We start from the raw sequence: 21,050 nt of genomic DNA on the forward strand, positions 1-21,050 counted from the left end.
GCATCAACTATTCGCTGCCCTATCTTAGAGAAGAAGGGTTGCATCTCCTAGCGTGTGCCAAGATCATTTTAAAGACAAAATCCCCAAACTTGTTTATCAGAACTTCTTCAGCATCTGTCAGGTTAGTCAGTTCCCATGTTTTTTCAATTGCAACAGGAACTCTGGAGGGTATTTTAGACGCTATTTTATTTTTGTCCCAGGCAGGGGAGAGCGTGCTGGAGCCAAGAGGCGCAGTGAGTCTCCGTGGCCGCCGGGTGCCACTGTTGATCTGTGCTGGTTTGGCAGTATGGTACCGGTGCTATTTTTCTCCTTTGTTTCCAAACATCTTTTTCCTTATTTTATTTTTGGTGGGGCTGGGCAATGGGGTCCAGTCTCGCTTCATTGAGAATCCATCAGTACATTTTATGAAATGGTTTTCAGAATCTGGTTTGCTAGAAAGGAATGACTGTCCTCAACAAGCAGCACAAAACACTCATGATACAAATGGGACATGCATTTGGTCTCATCTGTTTCCTACATTTCTCGAATATTTGTAAATAATTGCATACTATTTTTAGTACCCCTTTATAATACTCTCCCTCCCCACCCATTCTTTCTTCATGTCTTCTCTTTGCTGGTCTCAGTTACCTCTGTTGCTTGGGGGTTGTTTGGCCTGCCCATGCTGACCACTGCTCTATTCCTGTGTGCCAGCTTAATTGGACAAGGTCAGCTGGAAGAGGAGAACTGTTAACCTGCTTGGGGAGCAGCTTCTTTGTCCTGAAATCTCCGCTCCCCTTTACGCTGAATTCGCTGGGGCAATGTTCTGAAGCTCAGTTCTGCTTCTCAGCCATTGGCGCTGCTGATGGTGGACTGAAAATGCATCTCAGTCCTTGCGCAGAGGCAAGCAAGCTTGGGGACAAATTCACTGCTTGCATAGCCAGGTTCAGTTCCTTGGAGTTGCACCTCCGTCTGTTAGTGACGAATTTGGCTCCTGTTGCTTGATGCAGCTTCTTGCAGCGTAGACCTACTTGTGTGGCTGTTGGGTGGCTGAGTGCTGAAGCACAGCCGGTAGCAGGACAGCTAGGGTCTTAAATTAGCACCGAGTGTGTAGATTTAAGCTAGCTGTAAAGGCAGACCTTGCGTTAAGCCCAAGACACAGAAATCTCAAAACTCTGACATTGTCTTGCTTAAGTCGTCTTTGTTGGTTTTGACCGTGTTCTATGTCCATCGTATGTTTTTCTGTATCTTCTGTAGCATGAACTTTTAGACTGAAAAGCTAAAAATGCATTCCAAGGACAAACCCCAAAGCCAAACTACCCCAGCTGGACCAAGCAAAATGTCCTTTGAGGCTCTGCAGGGCTGGGTCCTGGTGAACCAGGAGCAGGTACCAGAGAGCCCTTTACAAGAGCATTTTCTTTTGGAGCTGGTGTTAGTTGTATGACGGCACACATTTTTCAGCACTTTATCAGACATTTTAAGCCCCGCTCCCTTTTGTGTCTGATTTCTGTGAACATTTAAGGGCCTGAATTTTATTGGAGCAAATAATTCATGTAGAGAAAATTGCAAACTGGTAATGGTTGCTATATTTAAATTATTTGGTATTTAACCCCGCTATGCCTTTACTTAATTGTAACAGAAACAATCACAGTCACAACTTCTGTTCTGACTAATCACAGCTAGGCACTCAGACTTTGTATTTTTGGCCGCTGAATGATTGCCATCAACTACCCACAGGAAAGCTTTACATGGAAACAGAGAGGAAAGAAAAACTGTTAAATCTGCTAATAAAGTCATAGAAACGCAACCTGCTCCTGGTGGGTTTTGTGGGCAGAAACTGTTTTGGGAATTATTTGTTGAAATTAATAGAAAACATCCTGTTGTAAGAATCCCCACTGATCCCGATTGCGAGGGTAAGACATAGGGAGAAAAACTGCTTATAATTGAAACCATAGAGGGCTTTATAGATCAAAACCAGCATTCCTTATTGCCCGGTGCAAGGCAGATGAGGAGCACAGTGTAACCATCTGGTGCCTTTTGCAGTAAATGGAGTTTGCAAGCCGTCTCCAAGTAGAGGGCGTTGCAGTAATCCAATCTGGAGGAAGCGATACAAGGGTATCTACAGGATGCTGATCACTACATGCTGCAGCAGGGTACTGCAAACAAATGCTTATGTGCGGAGCCCCTTGCATTTGGATAACCTGCCTCTTTCAGTCATCCAGAGTCCTGGTGAGAAAAGATGTGAGAAAGAAATGAGCCCTGTTCTGAGCTGTTCTTTGCTTCCCTCTTGTTCAGACTGCCCTGCTGAGATGGGAAGCTGGTGGAATATTGACTGTGTTTAGAGAGTTCAGCTTCCTTTGTGAGAATGGCAAGCCAGGTGACGGACACTGAAAGGCCTTTCTTAGGTGTTCAGCACATGAAACAGTGCTTGCCTAATCTTAGCTTAAAATCTTCTGTTCAAAGAAACATTGTGTGTCTAGTATAGGGAGAGGGAATTATAGTGCTTTTTCAACAGGAGAAGGTTTTTTTCTAATAATCCCCCTCTCCTCTCCTGCTTTCGAACAGCCTTTCTTATGTCTGGAGCTGTAAGGTTTAAATTAAACTGGGACATTGTCTGCTGTAGCCGGCTTTTGGAGCCTGCTGCAGAATCATGCTGCTGCACTGCTCCTCCTAAAGCATCCCCTTTTCTCCAGCTCGCTGCATTCCCCCAGCCAGCTTGTTCAGCTGCTCTCTTGATCTTTCCTTCCCCAGTAGCAGATGTGCTGGAGGATCAGAAGGGAAGAACTCGGAGTAAATGTGTTCCCACAAAGCAGATCCCTCTGTTTTACTCGGAGGTAAACGTGTCCCTCTGTCAGATGCCAAAACAATTGCTGACAAGGGTGACTTAGAGATGCTGGATATATCTTTATTTTGGGGTATGGCAATGATACCACAGGGCTCTGCCTTCTGAATATGTCGAGCCCCAAAGAAAACTGAAATATAACTGAGCCTGTTTTGCTCACTCTGATGCCTTAGCCACGCCTTCCCAATCCATTTGTGCATTGAGCCCACGCCTTCCTTTCATCCCATGTGCCACCCCTGCCACACTTGGCCTTGAGACATCCTGGGGAATCTTGAGTCAGGATGTGCCACTGGAAGTGAAGGAAGGTTTTAGCACTGCAGATGAAGGCTTTAAGTTTTGATAATTGGCTTGGGTAGCTTTAAAGCAAGTTTTACTTTCGAAACTTGATGAACAAGGTGTCTAATACCAGCTAACCCTAGTTGCGTTTGGAGCTGGGAATGCACGCAACTCGGCAAACACGGCCGTACAGGCAAATGCCTTACTTGGATTTGTCTAGGTTGAATTCATTCTTGGGACTGCATCCTGCTGTCTGCGATGCTTCCCGGCGTGGAATTCAAGTCTAGTCATTAGTTGCTTTGTATTTCCAAGGGTATCAATATAAATGTCTTAACTATCTTGTGCTTGGTTTTGCCCAGTATCTCCTCTTTCTGTGCTTGTGGATATTTGTTGACACCCTACGTGGACTTCGATGTTGCTGATTTCAAGGCTTAAGAGTGCTGCATGATCTCTCCTTTGCTGTCTCTTGATGTTTTATCATCTATGGAGAATTTTGGTTATTCTTTTTTGTCAGCCTCTTCCTTAGCTTACAGGTAGAAACCATTTTGAAGGCTGAAAGCCAAATTAAATACTGTTGTTTCCAGACAGTGTTTTTTACAGAAGAATGAGAAACCAAAACCCACACTTAGAGCAGCGTTTATAGGTTCCTTCCTACTATCATTTTACGATGATATAAGATTCGAATTTCTGACAAAATGGAAGCATTTTCTGTGGACTACAGTAGTTGCTAAAACAGCCTCTTGCATCAGTCTTTGGATTGCTAGTATCGAATCAGCTGTGCTGCTTTGGACTCTAACCGTACGAGCCTGGAGACCTGAGTGTATAACTCGTAGTGTATCATTAGGTAGCCTGAGGTCCCCTCCTTGTTGCAGAAGACGGGCTGGTATCAGGCGGGAGGAGGGGAAAATTATTCCAGGACACCTGTAAATCCCTGCAGTTCCGTGCTGAGGGTTTGATGTTAATTAGACAGCAGGCAGCAGTAATGTGTTGCAGTTCCCTTGGCTTGCCTGTTTCAGAAAGGGCAAAATCTTCCAACAGAGCAAAGAAGGGGCTGTTGAAGGGGCAGCAAACTGAATGGAACGACGATAATTTTATGCAAATTAGACTTCAGTAGCAGATTCAGCTTGGCTGAATCACAGAGGGAGCAGAAGAATAAGGAAAGAAAGAGGGAGAGGAAAAACCCAATCAAAATGTATGGTTTGAGGCATGTTTCACAGCCTTCTGTTTAGATTCTTCTACAGAAATGAAGAAACATAAGAGGAATGCCACTGGTCACAGCCAGTGGAATTGCTCTTTCTCCTGTGGTACTGTTGTTAATAACTACAAGTGGGTTATTCAGCCGACCTCTGCTGATTCCGCTTTGCTGCCTGATTTCAAAAGCTTTGCCCTGCGCTGGCACTCAATCACAGCTTGATATAACCAGTGGTGCTTTGCATGCATTGCCATCATTTTCATAGGGGAATGCTCTTGTTTAAAAAAAAAAAAAAAAGGGGGGGGGGGGAGGGGCAAGGGGAGACAAATCCAGATTCATCCAGGAGGTGCAGGGGTCCACTAAGGGGATTTTTGTTTGCTTGAGCAGAAGGAGTAATTGTGGCAGTAGAGCTTGCATCGGTATGGAGCAGAGTCCTGGTGGGATCAGCTTCCCTGGTCAAGAAGGGCCTTTTTCCAAGTTCAAAAGAGACAGGGAGAAGGGCCGGGGCTGGTGTGGCGAGAAGGTTCCTGACGTTGCGATCAGCTGTGTGGAGTTGGCTGTGGCGAGCGCTGCCGGTGCGTGCTCCATCAGCTGTGCCTTTATTCAGCTCCCAGAACCGTGGTGCTGCTCCTTGCACTGATGTCGCCGTAAGGCCGAGCAGGCTGGCTTGCAGCTGGTGTTTGATTTGTCAGAGCTGCAGAGGTGAAGCTCAGTGAGTGGACTGGAATGCCTTTTCACAAGGCCTGATTGTGCTGCAAATATCAAACCTTTACCTCTTAGTGCCTTTCAGTGGCAAGCGACAATCCAGCTCCTGATGCGAAAAAGCCCTCCGCAGCTCTGGTGACCTGTAGATGCAAAGCCAGCCCCGTAGCGTGCAGCTTGAAGACTGTTCCTCCGTTCTTTTCCGAGATCTCCAGCTACTGGGTCTTCTGTTTTCCTCATTGTGATTCTTGCCGTAATCTCTTCAGCTCCGTACCGAGAGGCTTGAGAACAGTTCCTGGAGCAAGGCAACAGGGTGCCTTTTTTGAGACGGAAAGGAACATTTGTTATGCTGGGTTTTTTTCTGTTTTCTGAAAGCGTTCCAGGGACCGCTACACAAGTGTACCAGGTGTAGGAACTGCCAGTCCTCTCCAGACTATTTTTTCCAACTGAAGTAGATCACATGCAGTTTTCCCACCATTTGCTAAGCTAAAAAAAGCAATCTCAACCCCCTGAGGCATCGTGGCCCTTTTGGTCCTAACCACAGGCTCTACAGCACAGTGTCTCTCCCCACTGCCTCCGGATGAAATTAAATACTTGTGTTATTTACCATGGAACAGATGCATCTTTAGGCTGTTTTGTGCTTTCTCCTGTGTGGCTTAAGGGGATCACGGGAACTTTTCGTGCCTCTACCAGCAGTGCACCAAACATACAACCATGTAGTGAATATGACTGCTGTGATAAAACCAGTCTGAGAACAGGACCGGGTGCAGTCAGCGTATTTAGCGGTGTGACCATGGAAACACACTGAGCATTAGGTGCCAAGACTTCATGCCCTGTAACTTGGGGTCTTGCCTATGGTCCAGGATGTTAAGAAAGTCTGTGGTTTGATCTCCTGCAGGTTTCTGCAGGGAAGGGGCGGGTGAATGTCCAGCCACATGGTCCCTGAAGCTTTGCTTTCAATCTCTTCATGTTTGCTAATCTCTTTGCACAAACATCCTGTGTGCATGTATTTTTTTTTTTTTTCAATTTAATCTTTACTATTTGGAATGTCAGATCACAGCAATTTCTACATCTCGCATGGAGCAATGTGCTGCCTTATGCTTTCATGACTGTAGCTAGGATGGGCTAGACCGTGCTGTTTTTATGCTGGTATGAAAATGTGCCCCTCGCTGCCTTTATGTGCTGCATCACTAAGCCTCCGTCTGCATGCAAAGATGTGAAGAGTTGCACTGATGTTATAAAAGGAACTGTAAAATTTTCCTAAAATTAGCCTTAAGTCCTGCTTGTTCTTTTTGGTATTCAAGGCCTTGCACGCTGAAAATGCAAACTATTACGTGGTGTTTATGTGTGTGTTTGCTTTATTACTGCATTGTTGTGGGAGCCAGCGCGTGGGCTGCTGCTTAGCGGAGAGGTTTGGCCATGAGGATTTGGCTCGTTTTCCTGAACCTCTTGCAGTCTTCCTGTGCGATATCATCGCTTTCTGCGTCTGTGCTGTTTGCCTTTTGTCAGGGAGCGCAAACTCCCCTCGCTGGTCTTCCTCGTGAAGCTCTCGGTGTGTGCAAAGGGCTTGGAGTGGGTACGACGCAAGATGCTGTAGAAACGCAGGGTACCTTGCCAATACAACGTGCTTTCCCGGGGTGTCTTATTTGCATGTTACGTGCATGGTCTGTGCTTATTCCCATGGCAGCCGTGGCAAGCGAAGTCAGGTGGTGGGTGCCTTCTCAGGGTCAATGAAATTGAATTCTGCCTGATACCTGATGGTTGACAAATTTTGGTTGAGTAAATTGTAAACTTGTTGCTGGTCTGTGTATCAGCTTGATGATAGTTCTGTATTATGGCTTTCACTAACCAATCTGTAACTAACTGTGGTTGTTTGATTACAGAGGGAACATCCCCACGCTAAACAGGTATGGTACTTGTCATCTTTTAAAATTTGAAAAGACAGACTAGAAAGAAGTAGTCTAGTACTTAATGTTTTAACATGTTTTGTTTTAGTGCCCTTATCTTTACTTGGGAAGCACTCAAACATAACTCCTCCTTTTTCCTTCCCTTTTCCTCTCCCTTTGTCTAAAACATGTTTTCAGCTTTTCTTTGCCCTTTAAAAAAGCTTTGCATGCAGCAATCTTTAAAATTAAATTTGCCAGGTGACTCGGCTCATCTGCAGTATGGTACACAGCAAACTTCTAGCAGAATGCTGTTTCTAGGGTCTCTTTTTTGGAACCGGATTCCCAGCTGTTGACCCTCTGGTAGGGTGTCACAGTGAAACAGGCAGTTACTCCTAGCCGATAGCATACCTGTTGCTACTCTGGTTTCTTGCAACTAGCTTAGAATTTGTCGAGGCTGTTTCACCTCCCTCACACCATAGATGAATCTACATCTCAAACAGCTGACAGCATGTTTTGTTGTGTTTTGGACGCTAATTTTTCCTCCCATGTCTCAGTTGAAAAGTATTTCTTGTTTTAAATAATACATGAAAAATGTCTGCTGTCTTTTTGTTTAGTTACTGTTCTGTGGTATTTTTTTGTATTAGTTGTAAGAAATGTACACCAAGGCATGTCCTGAAAAATTTTTCTCTTTCAAAACGTGAATACCTGTTATTTATTACTGCTTACAAGCCTATTTAGGGAAAAATAGTAAAAATGGGCTTGGAAGTCTCATGGCCCTTAATCAGAGATAAATTACGGAAACATAGAGTGACTTTGAGCATGGAGAGCTATTAATCAAACTGATGATACTTTAGACTTGTTAACAGTATACTTAAGACCATATCACAATGGTTTTGTTAACAGTATACTTAAGACCATATCACAATGGTTTTCTGTACGTGGAAAGAAAGATGTCCTGGTAGAGCTGGTAAGTAGCGGTGTCAGCAGTGCACGCTTTGGTCCCGAACCTGCGTGGCTGGCAGCAGCAGCGCCATAGCCAGCGTGGCCGGGCCCCTGCTTTGCCTCCCGCGCCGCTGGCGGCCGATCCGGCACGGCAGTTGAGCAGCTTTTTGACTTTACAAGTTGTAAGTCAACCATGTGCTGTGCCGAATCAGCGCCTTGGGGTTTTTTTTCCCCCCCATTGCCTTCTGCCTCCTGTTGTGGCACCAGTTGGGGAGGACAGAAACTTGACTTCATTAATGTCGTCTTAAGCCCCGGGGAGAGCGAAGCCAGTGGGAGCGCGCTGTTCCTGTGTCGCAGAGCACCGCTGTGTGCCAGCTCGGCATTTCTGTCTCCAGAGCGAGCTTGAGGGTCTCACCATGTTGCAGGGAGCTTTTGAAGTAGGTCCCTCGGTGAATTAAGATGACTCTGTAGCACAGTTCAGAAATTAGAAATAATTATTGCAGAGAAGGCAAAACCCAATTCTAGTAGCTAGGGAAAGGATGTCTAGTTAGTTGTATGCTTTTTGTTCACTGTGTGAGAAACTTCCTCTGCTAGTCTTGACCGTAACATTGTAGGTCTTTAAAAAACCATAAAAATAATAATAATAGTCCAAACCCCAAAAGAACACAAACTATTTCACAGCTGGCGTGTGCTGCCGTAGCAGTTGAACTGTGTGAGAACTCAGTGATCCTTTAATGTATTCGGGATCTTACCCTCTGCCAGGAAGGAGCGCTGACCTTTAGTGAACGGTGCTCCTGCTTTAAATAGAAGCTCCTTACTCAGTGCCTTCCTCTGAGCTTGGGTAAATCTGTTCCAGCCCTGCTCATGTAAATGAGGAGTTGGCCCTGTATGGGTGCTGTGTGTGCTGCAGTATCTCAGTGCTTGAACAGCAGCCATCAGGCCCGAGTATGACAGTAGTAAGTGTCTGCAGCTCTGCCTTCCTTGCTCCTTAAGATAGATGTGTTCTGTGGCCAACCGCTTGCATTAGCAGCTGCCACCTTTTAGCAATCAAAACTGAGCAAAATAAATGAGTAGGGAGAGTGGCAATGTTTTTAAAGTATGGACTAAATTAGATGGAGGAGCACATTAATTTGGTCAGCAGTTAAAGTGAAAGGCGCTGTAATAGGACTTTATTTAGGGTAGGAATACTAGCGTAAGACTACAGAAAACCCCGTAAAGCAAAACATATATACAGGAGGAAAAACACATGCAGCTTCGCTTAGTCATAATTCACCTGTCATCTCAAGAAAATCCTTAAGAAACACTTGTTTTAAAGAGTTATAACATTATTTCCTAATTCTTTTAACTGTTCCTGTACAATGGGATGATGTCCAGGTAAGGGCGTTAATGGCACCAGAGGCGTGCCAGCATCGCAGGGGCTTTGGAGAAGACAGCGCGGCAGGACTGGCATGCAGAAGAACCTAACAAATCATGCAACAGTTACACTGGATAAACAGCCACGCTTCAAGTGGTCAAAGCATATGCACGTGCACAAATCTTTTTCCAGTGATATTCTTCTCTCCCTTGTCCCTACTAACTGTGATCTTATTGAATTGCCGTTTAGAATGTCCTTCTCTTCCAACCTCAATCACTACGGGATGGTCCATGTAGCTAGCGTGAGTGATGTACTGCTAGACAATTCATTCACTCCACCGTGCCAGCGGATGGGTGGAATGGTCTCCTTCCGCACATTTGAAGATTTTGTCAGGTACGTGGGGAAGCGTGATGATTGTTTGTGTTGCCAGCTTCCTAGGTGGGCCCGAAAGGAACTGGACAAATTCTTTGCCTTGTCTAGAGTCTGGTTTAAACTAGTCCTGAGCTTGTTCGCTAAGTTCTGGGAGTTTCAGGTGGGAGTTTGTTTGTATCCCCTTGTCGGTCTCCTTGAGATAACTGAAAATTTCAGACTGCTGTAAGATCAGTTTACAGCCAGAAGGATCAGCATCTTGAATTTCTGCTGATTGGAGATCATTTGCAAATGTGCTGATTTCTTCTAACGTTCTTGTTCATGTGAATCTATGTGGGAGGATACGGGGTTTTTTATGCTTTCAGCCTTCTAGGGGTACGCAAAAAAGCCCCAGCAGAGCCCACAGCAGTCGTGAGGGCCTGCGACCATAAGATCTCTGACAAACGTTAGAGGATCCAGGCTCTGCTTTGGTTTGAGGGGTGGAGGAGGTATCGCCTCCGCATCTGTGGAGTTGCAGTCCTGCAAAGGGAAGGAGTCCTCTTCTCTCCCTCCCCTCCTTAGCAACATGATTTGTGGGTTTTAGTGCTACATTCTTTCAGTGGGCTAGCAGCCGCCTGCTGGTGACTAATACTTCTCTGGTGTATTTCAGAATCTTTGACGAAGTGATGGGTTGCTTCTGCGACTCTCCTCCCCAGAGCCCAACCTTCCCCGAAGCTGGCCATGCTTCCTTGTATGATGAAGACAAGGTACGGCAGTTTTTTCTCATGAGATTGCCCTTGGGTTGGAAGTAGGTGTGCAGAATGCCGCAGTGACTGCAGGCTAGATACTTTTCACTGGTTTGAGTGCTGGAAGCAGGAGTTAAGAGCTTTCTGTATTTATGTATGTGATTTGTTTGCTTGTTCCACAGCAGGTGATTCAAAGTAGGTGGCCATTTTTCTGACTCTGTTCTAAAACTACGGCTGTCTCTTACTCTCCATGTAAATTTAGTTTGTAGCTCTTAACATCAGCAGAATTACTGGATCCACAGCAGCGTAATTGAGAGTTGAGACCCATGATTAAGTTTCCAGACCTCCTCTGTGCATCGGGGTGTTGAACTGCATATTCAACTGCCTTTACCTTAAGTCTGACTTGCCTTATTTTCTGTCTTACACCCTTCCTAGTCACGTTACATTCTGATTCTTCCCTCTGTTCTACCTCTTAGAATTCTTTTTAGGAGGAAAAGATGAGAGGAACCCCTCAATTTTTGCATTGATGTGGAGAACAGGTGCAGAGGAAGCAGATGGTTTATAATCCTTAGTGACAGAAGACCGATTTCCCTTAGAGACACAGGTAGCCGCTCCACTGCTCTGTCCTGCCCCCCCCAACAGTGGGAAGCTCTGTTGGAATACAGGCGGTGTCCAGAATAGGGCTTGGTTTTAAACTGATCCATTGATCTTGATGGGTGTAAGTACTGTAGCCTTGTTCCAGAATATGACCGTCAACCTTAATGTCCTCAGATCTCTCTCTTTACCTCCCCCTCACCTCACCAAGGATAATTTCCTGTTCATACTCAGTTTTTCACAGCTAACTGCAGGCTCTTAAATGCTAAATTTGTCATTTCTCAGAGCTCTAATGTAATTGATGCTTCCACATTCTTTCATTTTGTTGTAGATATGAAAATGCACATTGTTTTGCTCCTACACTTTGAATTTGCTTAATTTCATTACCTTTCTTGATGCCAAAGTCTTCTAATGTCCTGCCTGTACTGCATCTTGTAAAGAGAGGACCTGACCCTGCATTCTTTCTGCATCCAAATGAAGCACACTTGAGTTAACCAAGTCAGATGTGACAGTCAGAATTGGATTCTCCAAATGAAGCTCCTGTTTGCTGTTTGTGGACATTAACTCTTACTTCTGTGAAATCACAAATTTGTGAAGCTGCTTGGTCAAGGATTTTCCTCCTAGTTTTCCTTAGTTTCCATGCTCTGCTGAGGTCATTTTTCCGTAGGGCACCTGTATTTTAGAGTTGTACTAAGGGAGCCTCTTTTGAGAACTCACAGGTGTTAACTATTTATTTATGGGGACTATTCTGTTTAAATTGCAGACTGCCCGTGAGGAGCCCATTCACATTCTTAATGTTGCTATTAAAACAGACAGTGACGTTGATGATGATGGGCTGGCAGCCATGTTCCGAGAGTTCACGCAAAGCAAGGTAAGTTGCCTTGATTCTCTCTCTGGAACTGTGTGACTGTGCAGGACAATCCTGTCTGCTTTGGGAAAAGTCAGTGTGTTTCTCAGGTTTTTGTTTGTAAACAAATAAATGCAACAGTTACACCCTTAATTTATCCCATCTAAAATCTTACCACTTCTTTGACCGGATGTAGCTGTCCCTTTCTGAAGCTTCCAGGTCATTGTTTCTCTTTGCAGTGCATTCTAATCCATCAGGTCGGGACTTCTTCCCTTTAATTTTTGATAGGGTAGAAGAACTTTAAGGTTTTAAACCCATCGGGTCAATCTTCAGTATCTATCTCCAGATGCTCTGAAAAAAATGTGCTGTATCCCTCTCCCTGGCGGTAAAGTTGTTATATGAGTAACAGAGGCATGGCAAGTGACATTAAAATGGTCTGTGTTTTCTGTATCACGATAGTCTTGATGCAATTAAAGTTTGTTCTCCTTCTTGTTGGCATGCTGGAGCATCCACGTAGTACGATATTTCTGGCACAAGGGGAGAATTGATTTGGTATGTTCTGTTGCTCCTTCACAAGTATGGGATATGCTTTAGAGTACCAAATGTTAGCTCTGTGGTCAGCTGTGAGACGGCGTGGGTTGGGGTTAGCCTCCTCGTGTCCACGCTGCCCTCTGGTATCTCCCTGCGCTTGCTTTTCTGGGTGGTGTGAAGAGCTCCTCGACTGGCTTGCGGATGCGAGTAGCCCATCAGGCGCTGGGACGCTGCTGCATCTGTGGTACCTGCGATGACTAGGGGAGCACGGGGCGAGTAGTTTCTAACTTCACCTCCCAGTGCGGGAGGTGGTGATACGTTCTGCAGAAATGAGGGGTTCCAAAATGGGGCTGGTATCCACGCGACTTCAGCAGCTTCCTGTCTCTTTAAGCAAAGAAAATAATCGAATATAAAAATTAAAAGTAGTTCTGCTTTTCATCTCCTTGATCATGCTCCAGGCGTTTTATGGGAGGGGATAAAAGGAAAGAAATAAAAAAAAAAAAAATTCCAGAACACATTAAACTATCAAATAGGTTGATCCAAATTGTCCAAATAATCTTCTAGTCCCAGCATGTTGTGTGTGTTTTTTTTAATAGAAATTAGGATCATATACTTGTAAATGACTTGTGGAGGAGATTGAGGCAGTCAGTGTAAATGGAGTTTCTCCAGGTGCTGATGGCTAATTGCTCTGTAATAGCTGTGGACTTGCTGTGAGACCCACATTATTACGATGTAATCAGAATCCTGTTGCTATGCTGTTATTGTCTGCCACTTGTGGAATTTTAAAAGCAATAACAATTTTTGCTTTTTAAATCATGGCATTATTAAAGTTATTTTCTTTCTCTTGCCATGAATATAGTCACTGATGCTCATTTTCAAAGGGCTTAACCTTAGTAAAACATTTCAGTCTGTGCCAAAAGGGGCTGTTTTGTTCCTGGACTAGCTGAGTTCTTGTTTCTTTTTAGTTGTTCGGGTTTTTTTTTTTTTTTCCTCCCTTTGCTTTTAAATTGGAAAAAGGAGGAGAAAGGAAAAAGTTTTAGAAAGAGAAGCAGAATGATGAGATCTTAACACTTCAAAAGATCAGTGGTGTGGCAAATACTGATGGCAGCACTCATTTGAAATGTGGCTTAGTGGAATTTGATAAAGAAGCAACCAGAATGGATATTCTCTCATCTATTTGAAAAAACTAAGTAACACCTATCATTTATCACCTTTGCGGTATTGACACATCTGTCCGTTGGTCTGGGTTGTCTGTGTGCTTATTGTGCCAAAATCAAGTACGTGCTACACACCTCCTTGGGTTAGTTCCTTCGGAACTCCTTTTCCACGGCCTTACCATGTCTACGCTGTGCTCCCTTCAAATAGTAATCTCTGCAAAAAAAGACCAACTTGCTTTGGCAAATGAACAAGAATATTTCCTGCAAGACTTGTACATGACTCTTCTGCTTTACTTGTTAGCGAGGCTCAGGTGGAATACTATGTTCTTGGGATTTGGTTACTTACCTCTTCAGATTTAATGTGTTTGCTTATGCGTGCTACTAGACGATCATCAGATGAGAAATCTTTGCTATGAGTAGAGTGAAGTGGACTAGGAACTCTACAGCACGGATGCGGGAGGATCTGTAGAGCTTTTTCAGTTCATAGCAGTCTTTGACATGGTTTTGATGTGTTCTTTTTCTGTTCATCCAGTCACCTGACTCCATCCTTGCCTTTTTACAGAAATCAGTCCTGATTGAACATGGGATTCGGAGGCTGACTTTCCTTGTAGCGCAAAAGGTATTTTGATATCTCTCATGCTGCTCGGAACTCTTCGGTTTCTAGCTCATAATAGCATTGGCATTTGATGTGTTTTTTCCCCAAATTAAATGCTGTATTAACTATATTTAGTTTTCTCTTCACTGTTTTTGTTCTCTAAAATTTGAGATGGTTTTGATGAATTCGCTTAAGAAAATTAATTTACAATTGTAAACAATCGTGGTACCTCTCGTATTCTTGAATTAATTAATTTTTGATTTTCATCCTAATTGCTAGCTTTCTTCTGCTTTTTTTTTTTCTTCTCTTCCTGTGTTTGTATGTTTCGTTGGTAAGGACTTCAGGAAACAGGTCAACTATGAGGTGGATCAGAGATTTCATGTAAGTAAAAAGGGCATAGAACACGGTGGTATTCTTGACCTGAGGCCAGGAGGCACGTAAGTGACTCTAGGTTTCTCACTTGGTTCTTAGTAAGGCATTTAATGCCGACATTGGTGTCACAGTTAAGTGAAGTATTGAAACAAACATCTCGCTTCAAATACTGGAGTGGGCCTTTTGCCTTCAGTGGGGCCATTCACACGCTAAAGTCTCTCTTGTTACCTGGCTGAACTCATGACTGCCACGTTAATAAACATCTTGTTTGTTTCAGTATTGTTTTCTATTCTAAAATGTAATTCTACAATTAAGTTTTTGTATTTCTTACGTAGCGTGGTGATTTCTTTAGGCTTCTGACTGATCTTAAAATAACGTAGAGGAGTAATTGAAGTGGCTTGCTAAATTTTGCCTAATGGCTTAGTGATGTGGAAAATGTTTGATGCTCTTACTGCTAAGAATTACTTCTTTCCCCAGGGCTTGGGCATCAGTGAGGGCTGGTTTAGCCCTGTTTTCAAGGGTGCAATGTAAGGCATAAACCAGATTTTATCCCTTGTGCATCTGCTTTACAACTCTGGAAGTTATTAGGAGTCTTGAAAGCGCAAGAAATTCATCCTGTGCTCAACATACCTGGCTTAGCAAGCTTTGCGAAAGGAAGCCTAGTTTAGAAATCAGCAAAAATAGTATTTGAACGAATGTGGGTATCACCGCATGGGAATCTCTGCCCGCAGTACCGGTACGGATATGTATCGGTCGACGGCTTATGTAGGAAACCGGCCTTTTTGGAGAGGTGTCGGGACCTTAAGGAAGAAAGTCCGGGCTTTAGATTTTAAAAAAGGAAGTTTTACAGAACTGAATTGATATTTGGGGAATGAAAAATAAGAGTCTATGAATAAGCACTGTAGCACGTGTCAGTGGTCAGAAAGGAGGCAAAGAATAGGAGGCGGCATCAGAAAAAGTTGTCCCTGAGCTGCCATTTGGAGCCATGGACTGTTAGGATGTTCCCGGTGCCTAAGCCAGAGGAGGCAGCGTGGTATGTCGTCTGTTTGCAAAGTTGGTAGAGTACCTCTGGGATCTTTTGTGAGTGTCAGTCTTTATTACTATCTCCTATTCTATTCCATTTATTACTGGACCAACTATTAACTTAGCCAGGGCCTGGGCTTGGGTTTGTTTTTGTTTTAATTACAGTCTATATAATTAGTTCCCAGCATGTTGAGGTAATAGAGAGTTGCTCCAGCAAGCTTCCAATTTCCTCATCTCATTAGGTTTTTAACGTGATTATTAGTATAATAATCAACTATGATGATTTCTGTTGTAGCTTTTCACATTCTGCAGTTTGCAGGGTGTCTTGATTGGCTAATTTAGGCAAATTATTTTGATTGTCTTGATGATGGTTGGTTGATTAGAACACAGCAGGGATATAATTCTTCTGCCTAGGAAATGGAGCACTCTTTTGGATTTTGGTACCAGAGCACTGAGAATTTTTTTGTGTGTGCACATCTAATTATTATATTTGCCCACAACACTAGTCAAATGCCTTGAAAGCAATTACATTAGTGATAGAATGAGCATGGATGATGTTAGGAGAAATTGGCAGCGTGCAGAGGAGGACAGGTAGGAGGGATTTGGAAGAGAAGTGAGGAAACATGGAAGTGGTTGTTTTCTTAGAGTAGAGTTGATGCTCATAGGCTCACCTAATATGCCCATTGCCTGAATTTTCAGGCAGGATTTCTTGTACCACTGGCTAGTCTGGAAGACACACTCCAGGCAAACACAAGTTATTCTGCTCAACTGAGAGTCATCAGGTGAAGTTCTGGGGACTGTTTATTATAGGAGGTAAGGAAGATGACTGGCTAGAAGATTGCTTCTACCCTTAAAAACTGTGTTGCTCAGTGGAGCCTTACACTCTGTCACCATGCGCTGGCTGTTGAATGGAATCAAGCTAGGGTTGCAAGTCTTTCATTGATAGTGAAACGTGATTCAGGAATTCAGTGACTCCAGGTCAGATACCTTCGTTTTTTTCTTAGTAAGACAGTTCTGGCGAGTTGTGTATGCTCTCTTGGGTCACCTTTAGCATAAATAGCTGGTATTCTCGTGTTGGTGCAAAGCAGTCACAAAAGTTCCTCCACCCAGTAAAAGTGTAATTCCAGAGAAACGGATGGCTTTGCTGGCATGAAACTGGAGGGATAGGTAGAAGGATGCTGCCTAGTCTTTCTCTCTCCTCCTTCTAAGACACGTGCAATATGCCACAAAAATGTGAAGCCCTTACTATTTGCTAGGATTTTATCTGTGCAATAGAATAACAGAGAAACCTAATCGTATCTGTGGGATTTTTGTGGAGTACTATTTAACACGTGAGGATGGAGTTATTTGATTACAATTCATAGTTTTCCTTGGGAAGAGAGCATTTCTAGCAGTAATAGTATGAAGAAAGCTATAGAATAGAGATCATTGTTTTGTGTACATCTGCTTACGTAATGGAGTGTTAATATCACTATGGCTCCCAAACATTTCCACAGTAACCATAATCATAATAGAACTAAAGAAGTTTCCCACTACTGTCCGGACAGTTCCATGTTATTGTCTGTTAATAATTGGCAATAATAATCAAAAGCCAATCAAGTAGCCTCTGTTGCATGAGCAGTGAAGATAGATTTAAACTACCTCTGCTGCCTTCTTGAGGGTAACTTGATTTTCCAGCACCCTCTGTGATGTTGAAAAAGTAGCTTGTAACAACTTCTGTCATCTCCTCTGCTGCGGTGCTACCCCAGGTCTGGCCTGCGAGCACTCTGGGTAGATCAAACGGCTTACTTTTGGAGGGCTGACATCATTGTTTTTGTTTTCAGAGGGAATTTCCAAAGTTCTTCACGTTCCGTGCCCGGGATAAGGTAAGCTGTATATTCTTAATACTTTTCCCTAAGTATTGGCTTTATCCTTCTTTCATGTAGCTGTTCCTTGCTAGTCTAAGAGGGTGGGAGCTACTTCAGCCCAACTGCACTGCCTAGTGCGGTGTTTTCTCCTCCCTCGCTAGGCCAGTCGTCCGCACACGCAGCAATTGATGTCGGTGACAATGATGAGTCCCTGATATTTGGGAATAAAAATTCGTGCATTTGGAAGCCTGACCTGAAGGTTGTGTTTTTTGCAGATTTTAGTCACAGTGTAACAAGGAAGCGTTGGAACCCATACAATGAGTCAATATGAAACTTTCTGGCTTCTCTGAAAAAGAGGGGGTTGGGGGTGTGCGAGGTTGAGAACTTGCTGTCTTGCAGTTTGTCTTCCACTCTTAGTATTTCAACAATTTCAGTGCAGCTCTTAGTGCTAATGACTCTGCATGAGATAGAAAATTCTGGGTTGGATTAATTTGAATTTTTATTTTTTTTAATTGCATACGAAATTTCCCAAGGGGTGTTGTCTAGTTCTTCCCATCCTGAGTGTTTTAGCTTCTTAACCCGCCCTCCTCTTTTACACCCTTTTCTACCTGGATGATGCCGGGTGCCTCCAGTTTGAGGAAGATAGGATTTACCGTCATCTGGAGCCAGCTCTGGCCTTTCAGCTGGAGCTGAACCGAATGCGAAACTTTGATCTGACTGCCATTCCATGTGCCAATCACAAAATGCATCTCTACCTGGGAGCAGCTAAAGTTGAAGTGGGAACAGAAGTGACAGACTACAGGTTCTTCGTGAGGGCTATTATAAGGCATTCAGATCTCGTTACTAAGGTGAGTTTTTGTCACCCACGCAAGGTCTCTTTCCAAGTCAGTGTATGAAACACTAAGTCATTCCAGGAACCTGCATGCAAACATGTTGCCTGTATAGAGCACCGTGGATGTGTGCCCTCTCCTTGCTCGTGTTGGCTCTGCAGAAGCATGTCTTCGAACACCTAGTATTCCTATGCTTCAAGGAGATTTTTCTGCGGCCCAAGTGGATAGTCAGAAATCCTTGCATTTTGAGGCAACAGTTTTTCTCCTGCAGTACTGCAGTAATGGCTTGCCCTGCCTAGTTTGGGATTTATGCTGGCCTAAATGAGTCAGGCGGGTGTGCGAACCCAGGCAGAGGGAGTGCTGGCTATGTGATTGTGACAGATCTCTTTCAGGGCTGCACATCCTTCTGAAACTGATGTAACCTATTTTCTCAGTCAAGTCCTTCTGCAGTTTTTCAAACACTGTCTTCTCGGGCAGCGATTTTTGAGTAGAAAGTAAATTATTTGTTGACGATATCTGGCAGGAAGCCTCCTTTGAGTATCTGCAAAATGAGGGAGAGCGATTGCTTTTGGAAGCCATGGATGAGTTGGAGGTGGCATTTAATAATACCAACGTGCGCACTGACTGCAATCACATCTTCTTAAATTTCGTGCCTACTGTCATCATGGACCCATCCAAGGTACGATCTCTTCTCTAGCTCTCAACTGTTTGTTTTTCTTGGGCTTGACTTGCCAGAATTAAATGGTCTTCTGTTGCCTTTTTATGCTAGGTAAGTGCACCTACTGATTGAGTACCTTTTAATACTGTTTGGTGAATGGCGTGCAGTTTCTACTAGCAGTTTTATAACAGAAAGCACAAGAAATTGGGGACCGGTATTAGAAGTGGTAACATGAGGGTCAGTTTAGTTATATACTGGAGTTATATTTAGTTAATACTGGAGTTTTGCTTTTCAATAAAGAAGGTGGAGTCACATAACTAAAGGGCATCTCCAACTGAAGATTACTTGTTCAGCTGCTAAACCAACTTCTCTTCAAAAGCAGAGAGAATACTTTTTATTTCAGCTAGTTACAGCAAGCAATTAGTTTGTTTCACGTTAGGAACCCATTTGGCAGTGAGGAAGGAAGAAAGCTTTGTTTTTTCTTCCAATCTATGAATAAATATTAAATGTAATGTTTCAGAACTAGCAGAGCTCATATTTTCAGTGGAGTAATGCTGTCCTTCAGGCAGCGCAGCTCTCTTCCTCCATGTAAACTAAGGAACAGTTCATTAAAAATATGTTTTGTATTTGAAACTAAACTTATTTTTTCGTTGTGTGTTTGAGATAAACAATTTTAATAAGGAAATAGCTTTAAATGCTCTTCTGTTTGTTACAAAAGTCTAGACTCTATCCAAATAAAACGTGAGATAAAGCACGAACTTAAAAAGAATTTGTAAATTCAGCTACAAAAAGAAGTGCTTCATTATCATTCTCTGATACAAAACCACAGAGATCAACATTATAAATAAATGAACATTAAGCTTTGTAGATGCATAAATGAAAGTGTTTAGGCATAAAGCACGTTTCTGGTTAGTAGAACCACCACAAAGAAAGTCCCAAATAAACTGTAAAGGCTGCATTTAGTTGGAAATCAACATTCTGTTCATGGTTACCGAAAGATGAGAGCTGACCTTTCCTTATGAGAAGAACTGAAAGTTTAAAAAGATGAATTGGTTATCAAAATAAGTATCTCTTGCTTGCTGACTTTTGAATCACGATTAAGAATTGGTGGCTTAAGTCGCTTTTGAATAAATCCTCTCTCAGCACATCCAAAATCTTTAGTTCCCAGGAAGTTCAGCAGAAGCTGGGATATTCAGCCCCTGGAAGTTAGGCTGCCCTCAAATGTGTACCGTGACTTTTCCCCGAGCTGCTGAGGAAAAGAGACTTTTTATTTTTTGAAAGAATCTTAAAAACAGCCTATAAATTGCCTTCTTTTAATATGCGCTATTTGCCAACAGTAGTATATTATAAAGTTTAATGGAACACCAGAAGGCCAAGCTCCAAGTAGTAATTGCTTTGCTGATTTAAAGCACCGTACCGCATGTGTGGTGAAACATGATTATTGTGCATATAAGTGCTACATAACTGTTTGTCAAGGATTTCACTTTCCTGCATTTTGTAGTTCTTAGCTGTGAGCTATGCCTGCAGGAAGAAAGGTAAATGAAGGGGAAGCAGCGGGCACGCCGTGCCTTGCTGGGGTGTCGGTGCCGTGAGGAAAAAGGGATGTGAATCCAGCGCTGTCCTGCTACCCCAGTAGTCCCCAGGTTGAGTTCCTGCCTATCTCCAGGCTCGTTAGGATGAGACCAGACGGGCCACAGAGGTCCCGGAACAGCACTGGGCACGGGCTGCTGTTTGGTGCTTCCGTCCGTCTCTCCTCTTCTGTGATGGTCCCCCTGCACGCTGGGGTGCCCCTGCTCAAGGCAGGACCTTACAGCAGCGGGGTGGAAGGGTGACAAAGCAGTGGATGTGTCCAGAAAGGTGAGGGAAATTCTTCTCGTGTTTTAAGATCGAAGAATCCGTGAGGAGCATGGTGATGCGCTACGGGAGTCGCCTGTGGAAACTCCGTGTCCTCCAGGCCGAGCTGAAGATCAACATTCGTTTGACACCAACTGGGAAGGCGATTCCCATCCGGCTCTTCTTGACCAATGAGTCGGGCTACTACTTGGACATCAGCCTGTACAAAGAAGTGACAGACTCCAGGACAGGACAGGTACGGTTCCACGTGGCTCCATGGTTTGATGAGCAACTTATCTGAGGGGGATGTATTATACCCGATGAAGCTCTTCTGTGCTTTGCGGTGTTCTCGGGTAATATAAAATTGCCATTCAACTTTGCCAAAGGAGGAAGAATGTAAAAATAATCTTGCAGTAGGCGCGTAGGTGTGTGAAACATAATCATAGAGTGCTTTGGGTTGGAAGGGACCTTTAGAGGTCGTCTAGCCCAACCCCCCTGC

General features: G+C 43.7%; 1 protein-coding gene across 6 annotated transcripts in view; it reads left to right on the top strand.

Annotated features, from left to right (window-relative positions):
* ACACA (acetyl-CoA carboxylase alpha) overlaps positions 1 to 21,050 on the top strand; it is a 132,671-nt gene that overhangs the window by 44,899 nt on the left and 66,722 nt on the right. For 2 of the 6 annotated variants that reach the window (XM_075719776.1, XM_075719780.1), the window contains 11 exons: positions 127 to 137; positions 2,440 to 2,446; positions 4,610 to 4,632; positions 9,471 to 9,563; positions 10,189 to 10,285; positions 11,622 to 11,729; positions 13,956 to 14,012; positions 17,207 to 17,248; positions 17,863 to 18,078; positions 18,584 to 18,739; positions 20,604 to 20,819. In XM_075719776.1, the coding sequence (XP_075575891.1) occupies positions 127 to 137; positions 2,440 to 2,446; positions 4,610 to 4,632; positions 9,471 to 9,563; positions 10,189 to 10,285; positions 11,622 to 11,729; positions 13,956 to 14,012; positions 17,207 to 17,248; positions 17,863 to 18,078; positions 18,584 to 18,739; positions 20,604 to 20,819 (1,026 nt within the window). Of the gene's footprint in view, positions 1 to 126; positions 138 to 2,439; positions 2,447 to 4,609; positions 4,633 to 6,871; positions 6,896 to 9,419; positions 9,564 to 10,188; positions 10,286 to 11,621; positions 11,730 to 13,955; positions 14,013 to 14,324; positions 14,370 to 17,206; positions 17,249 to 17,862; positions 18,079 to 18,583; positions 18,740 to 20,603; positions 20,820 to 21,050 lie in introns of all 6 variants that reach the window. The other 4 variants (XM_075719779.1, XM_075719777.1, XM_075719778.1 and 1 more) reach the window with 4 other exon arrangements.

This window comes from Pelecanus crispus, chromosome 12, assembly GCF_030463565.1.
Source record: "Pelecanus crispus isolate bPelCri1 chromosome 12, bPelCri1.pri, whole genome shotgun sequence".
NCBI lineage: Eukaryota > Metazoa > Chordata > Aves > Pelecaniformes > Pelecanidae > Pelecanus > Pelecanus crispus.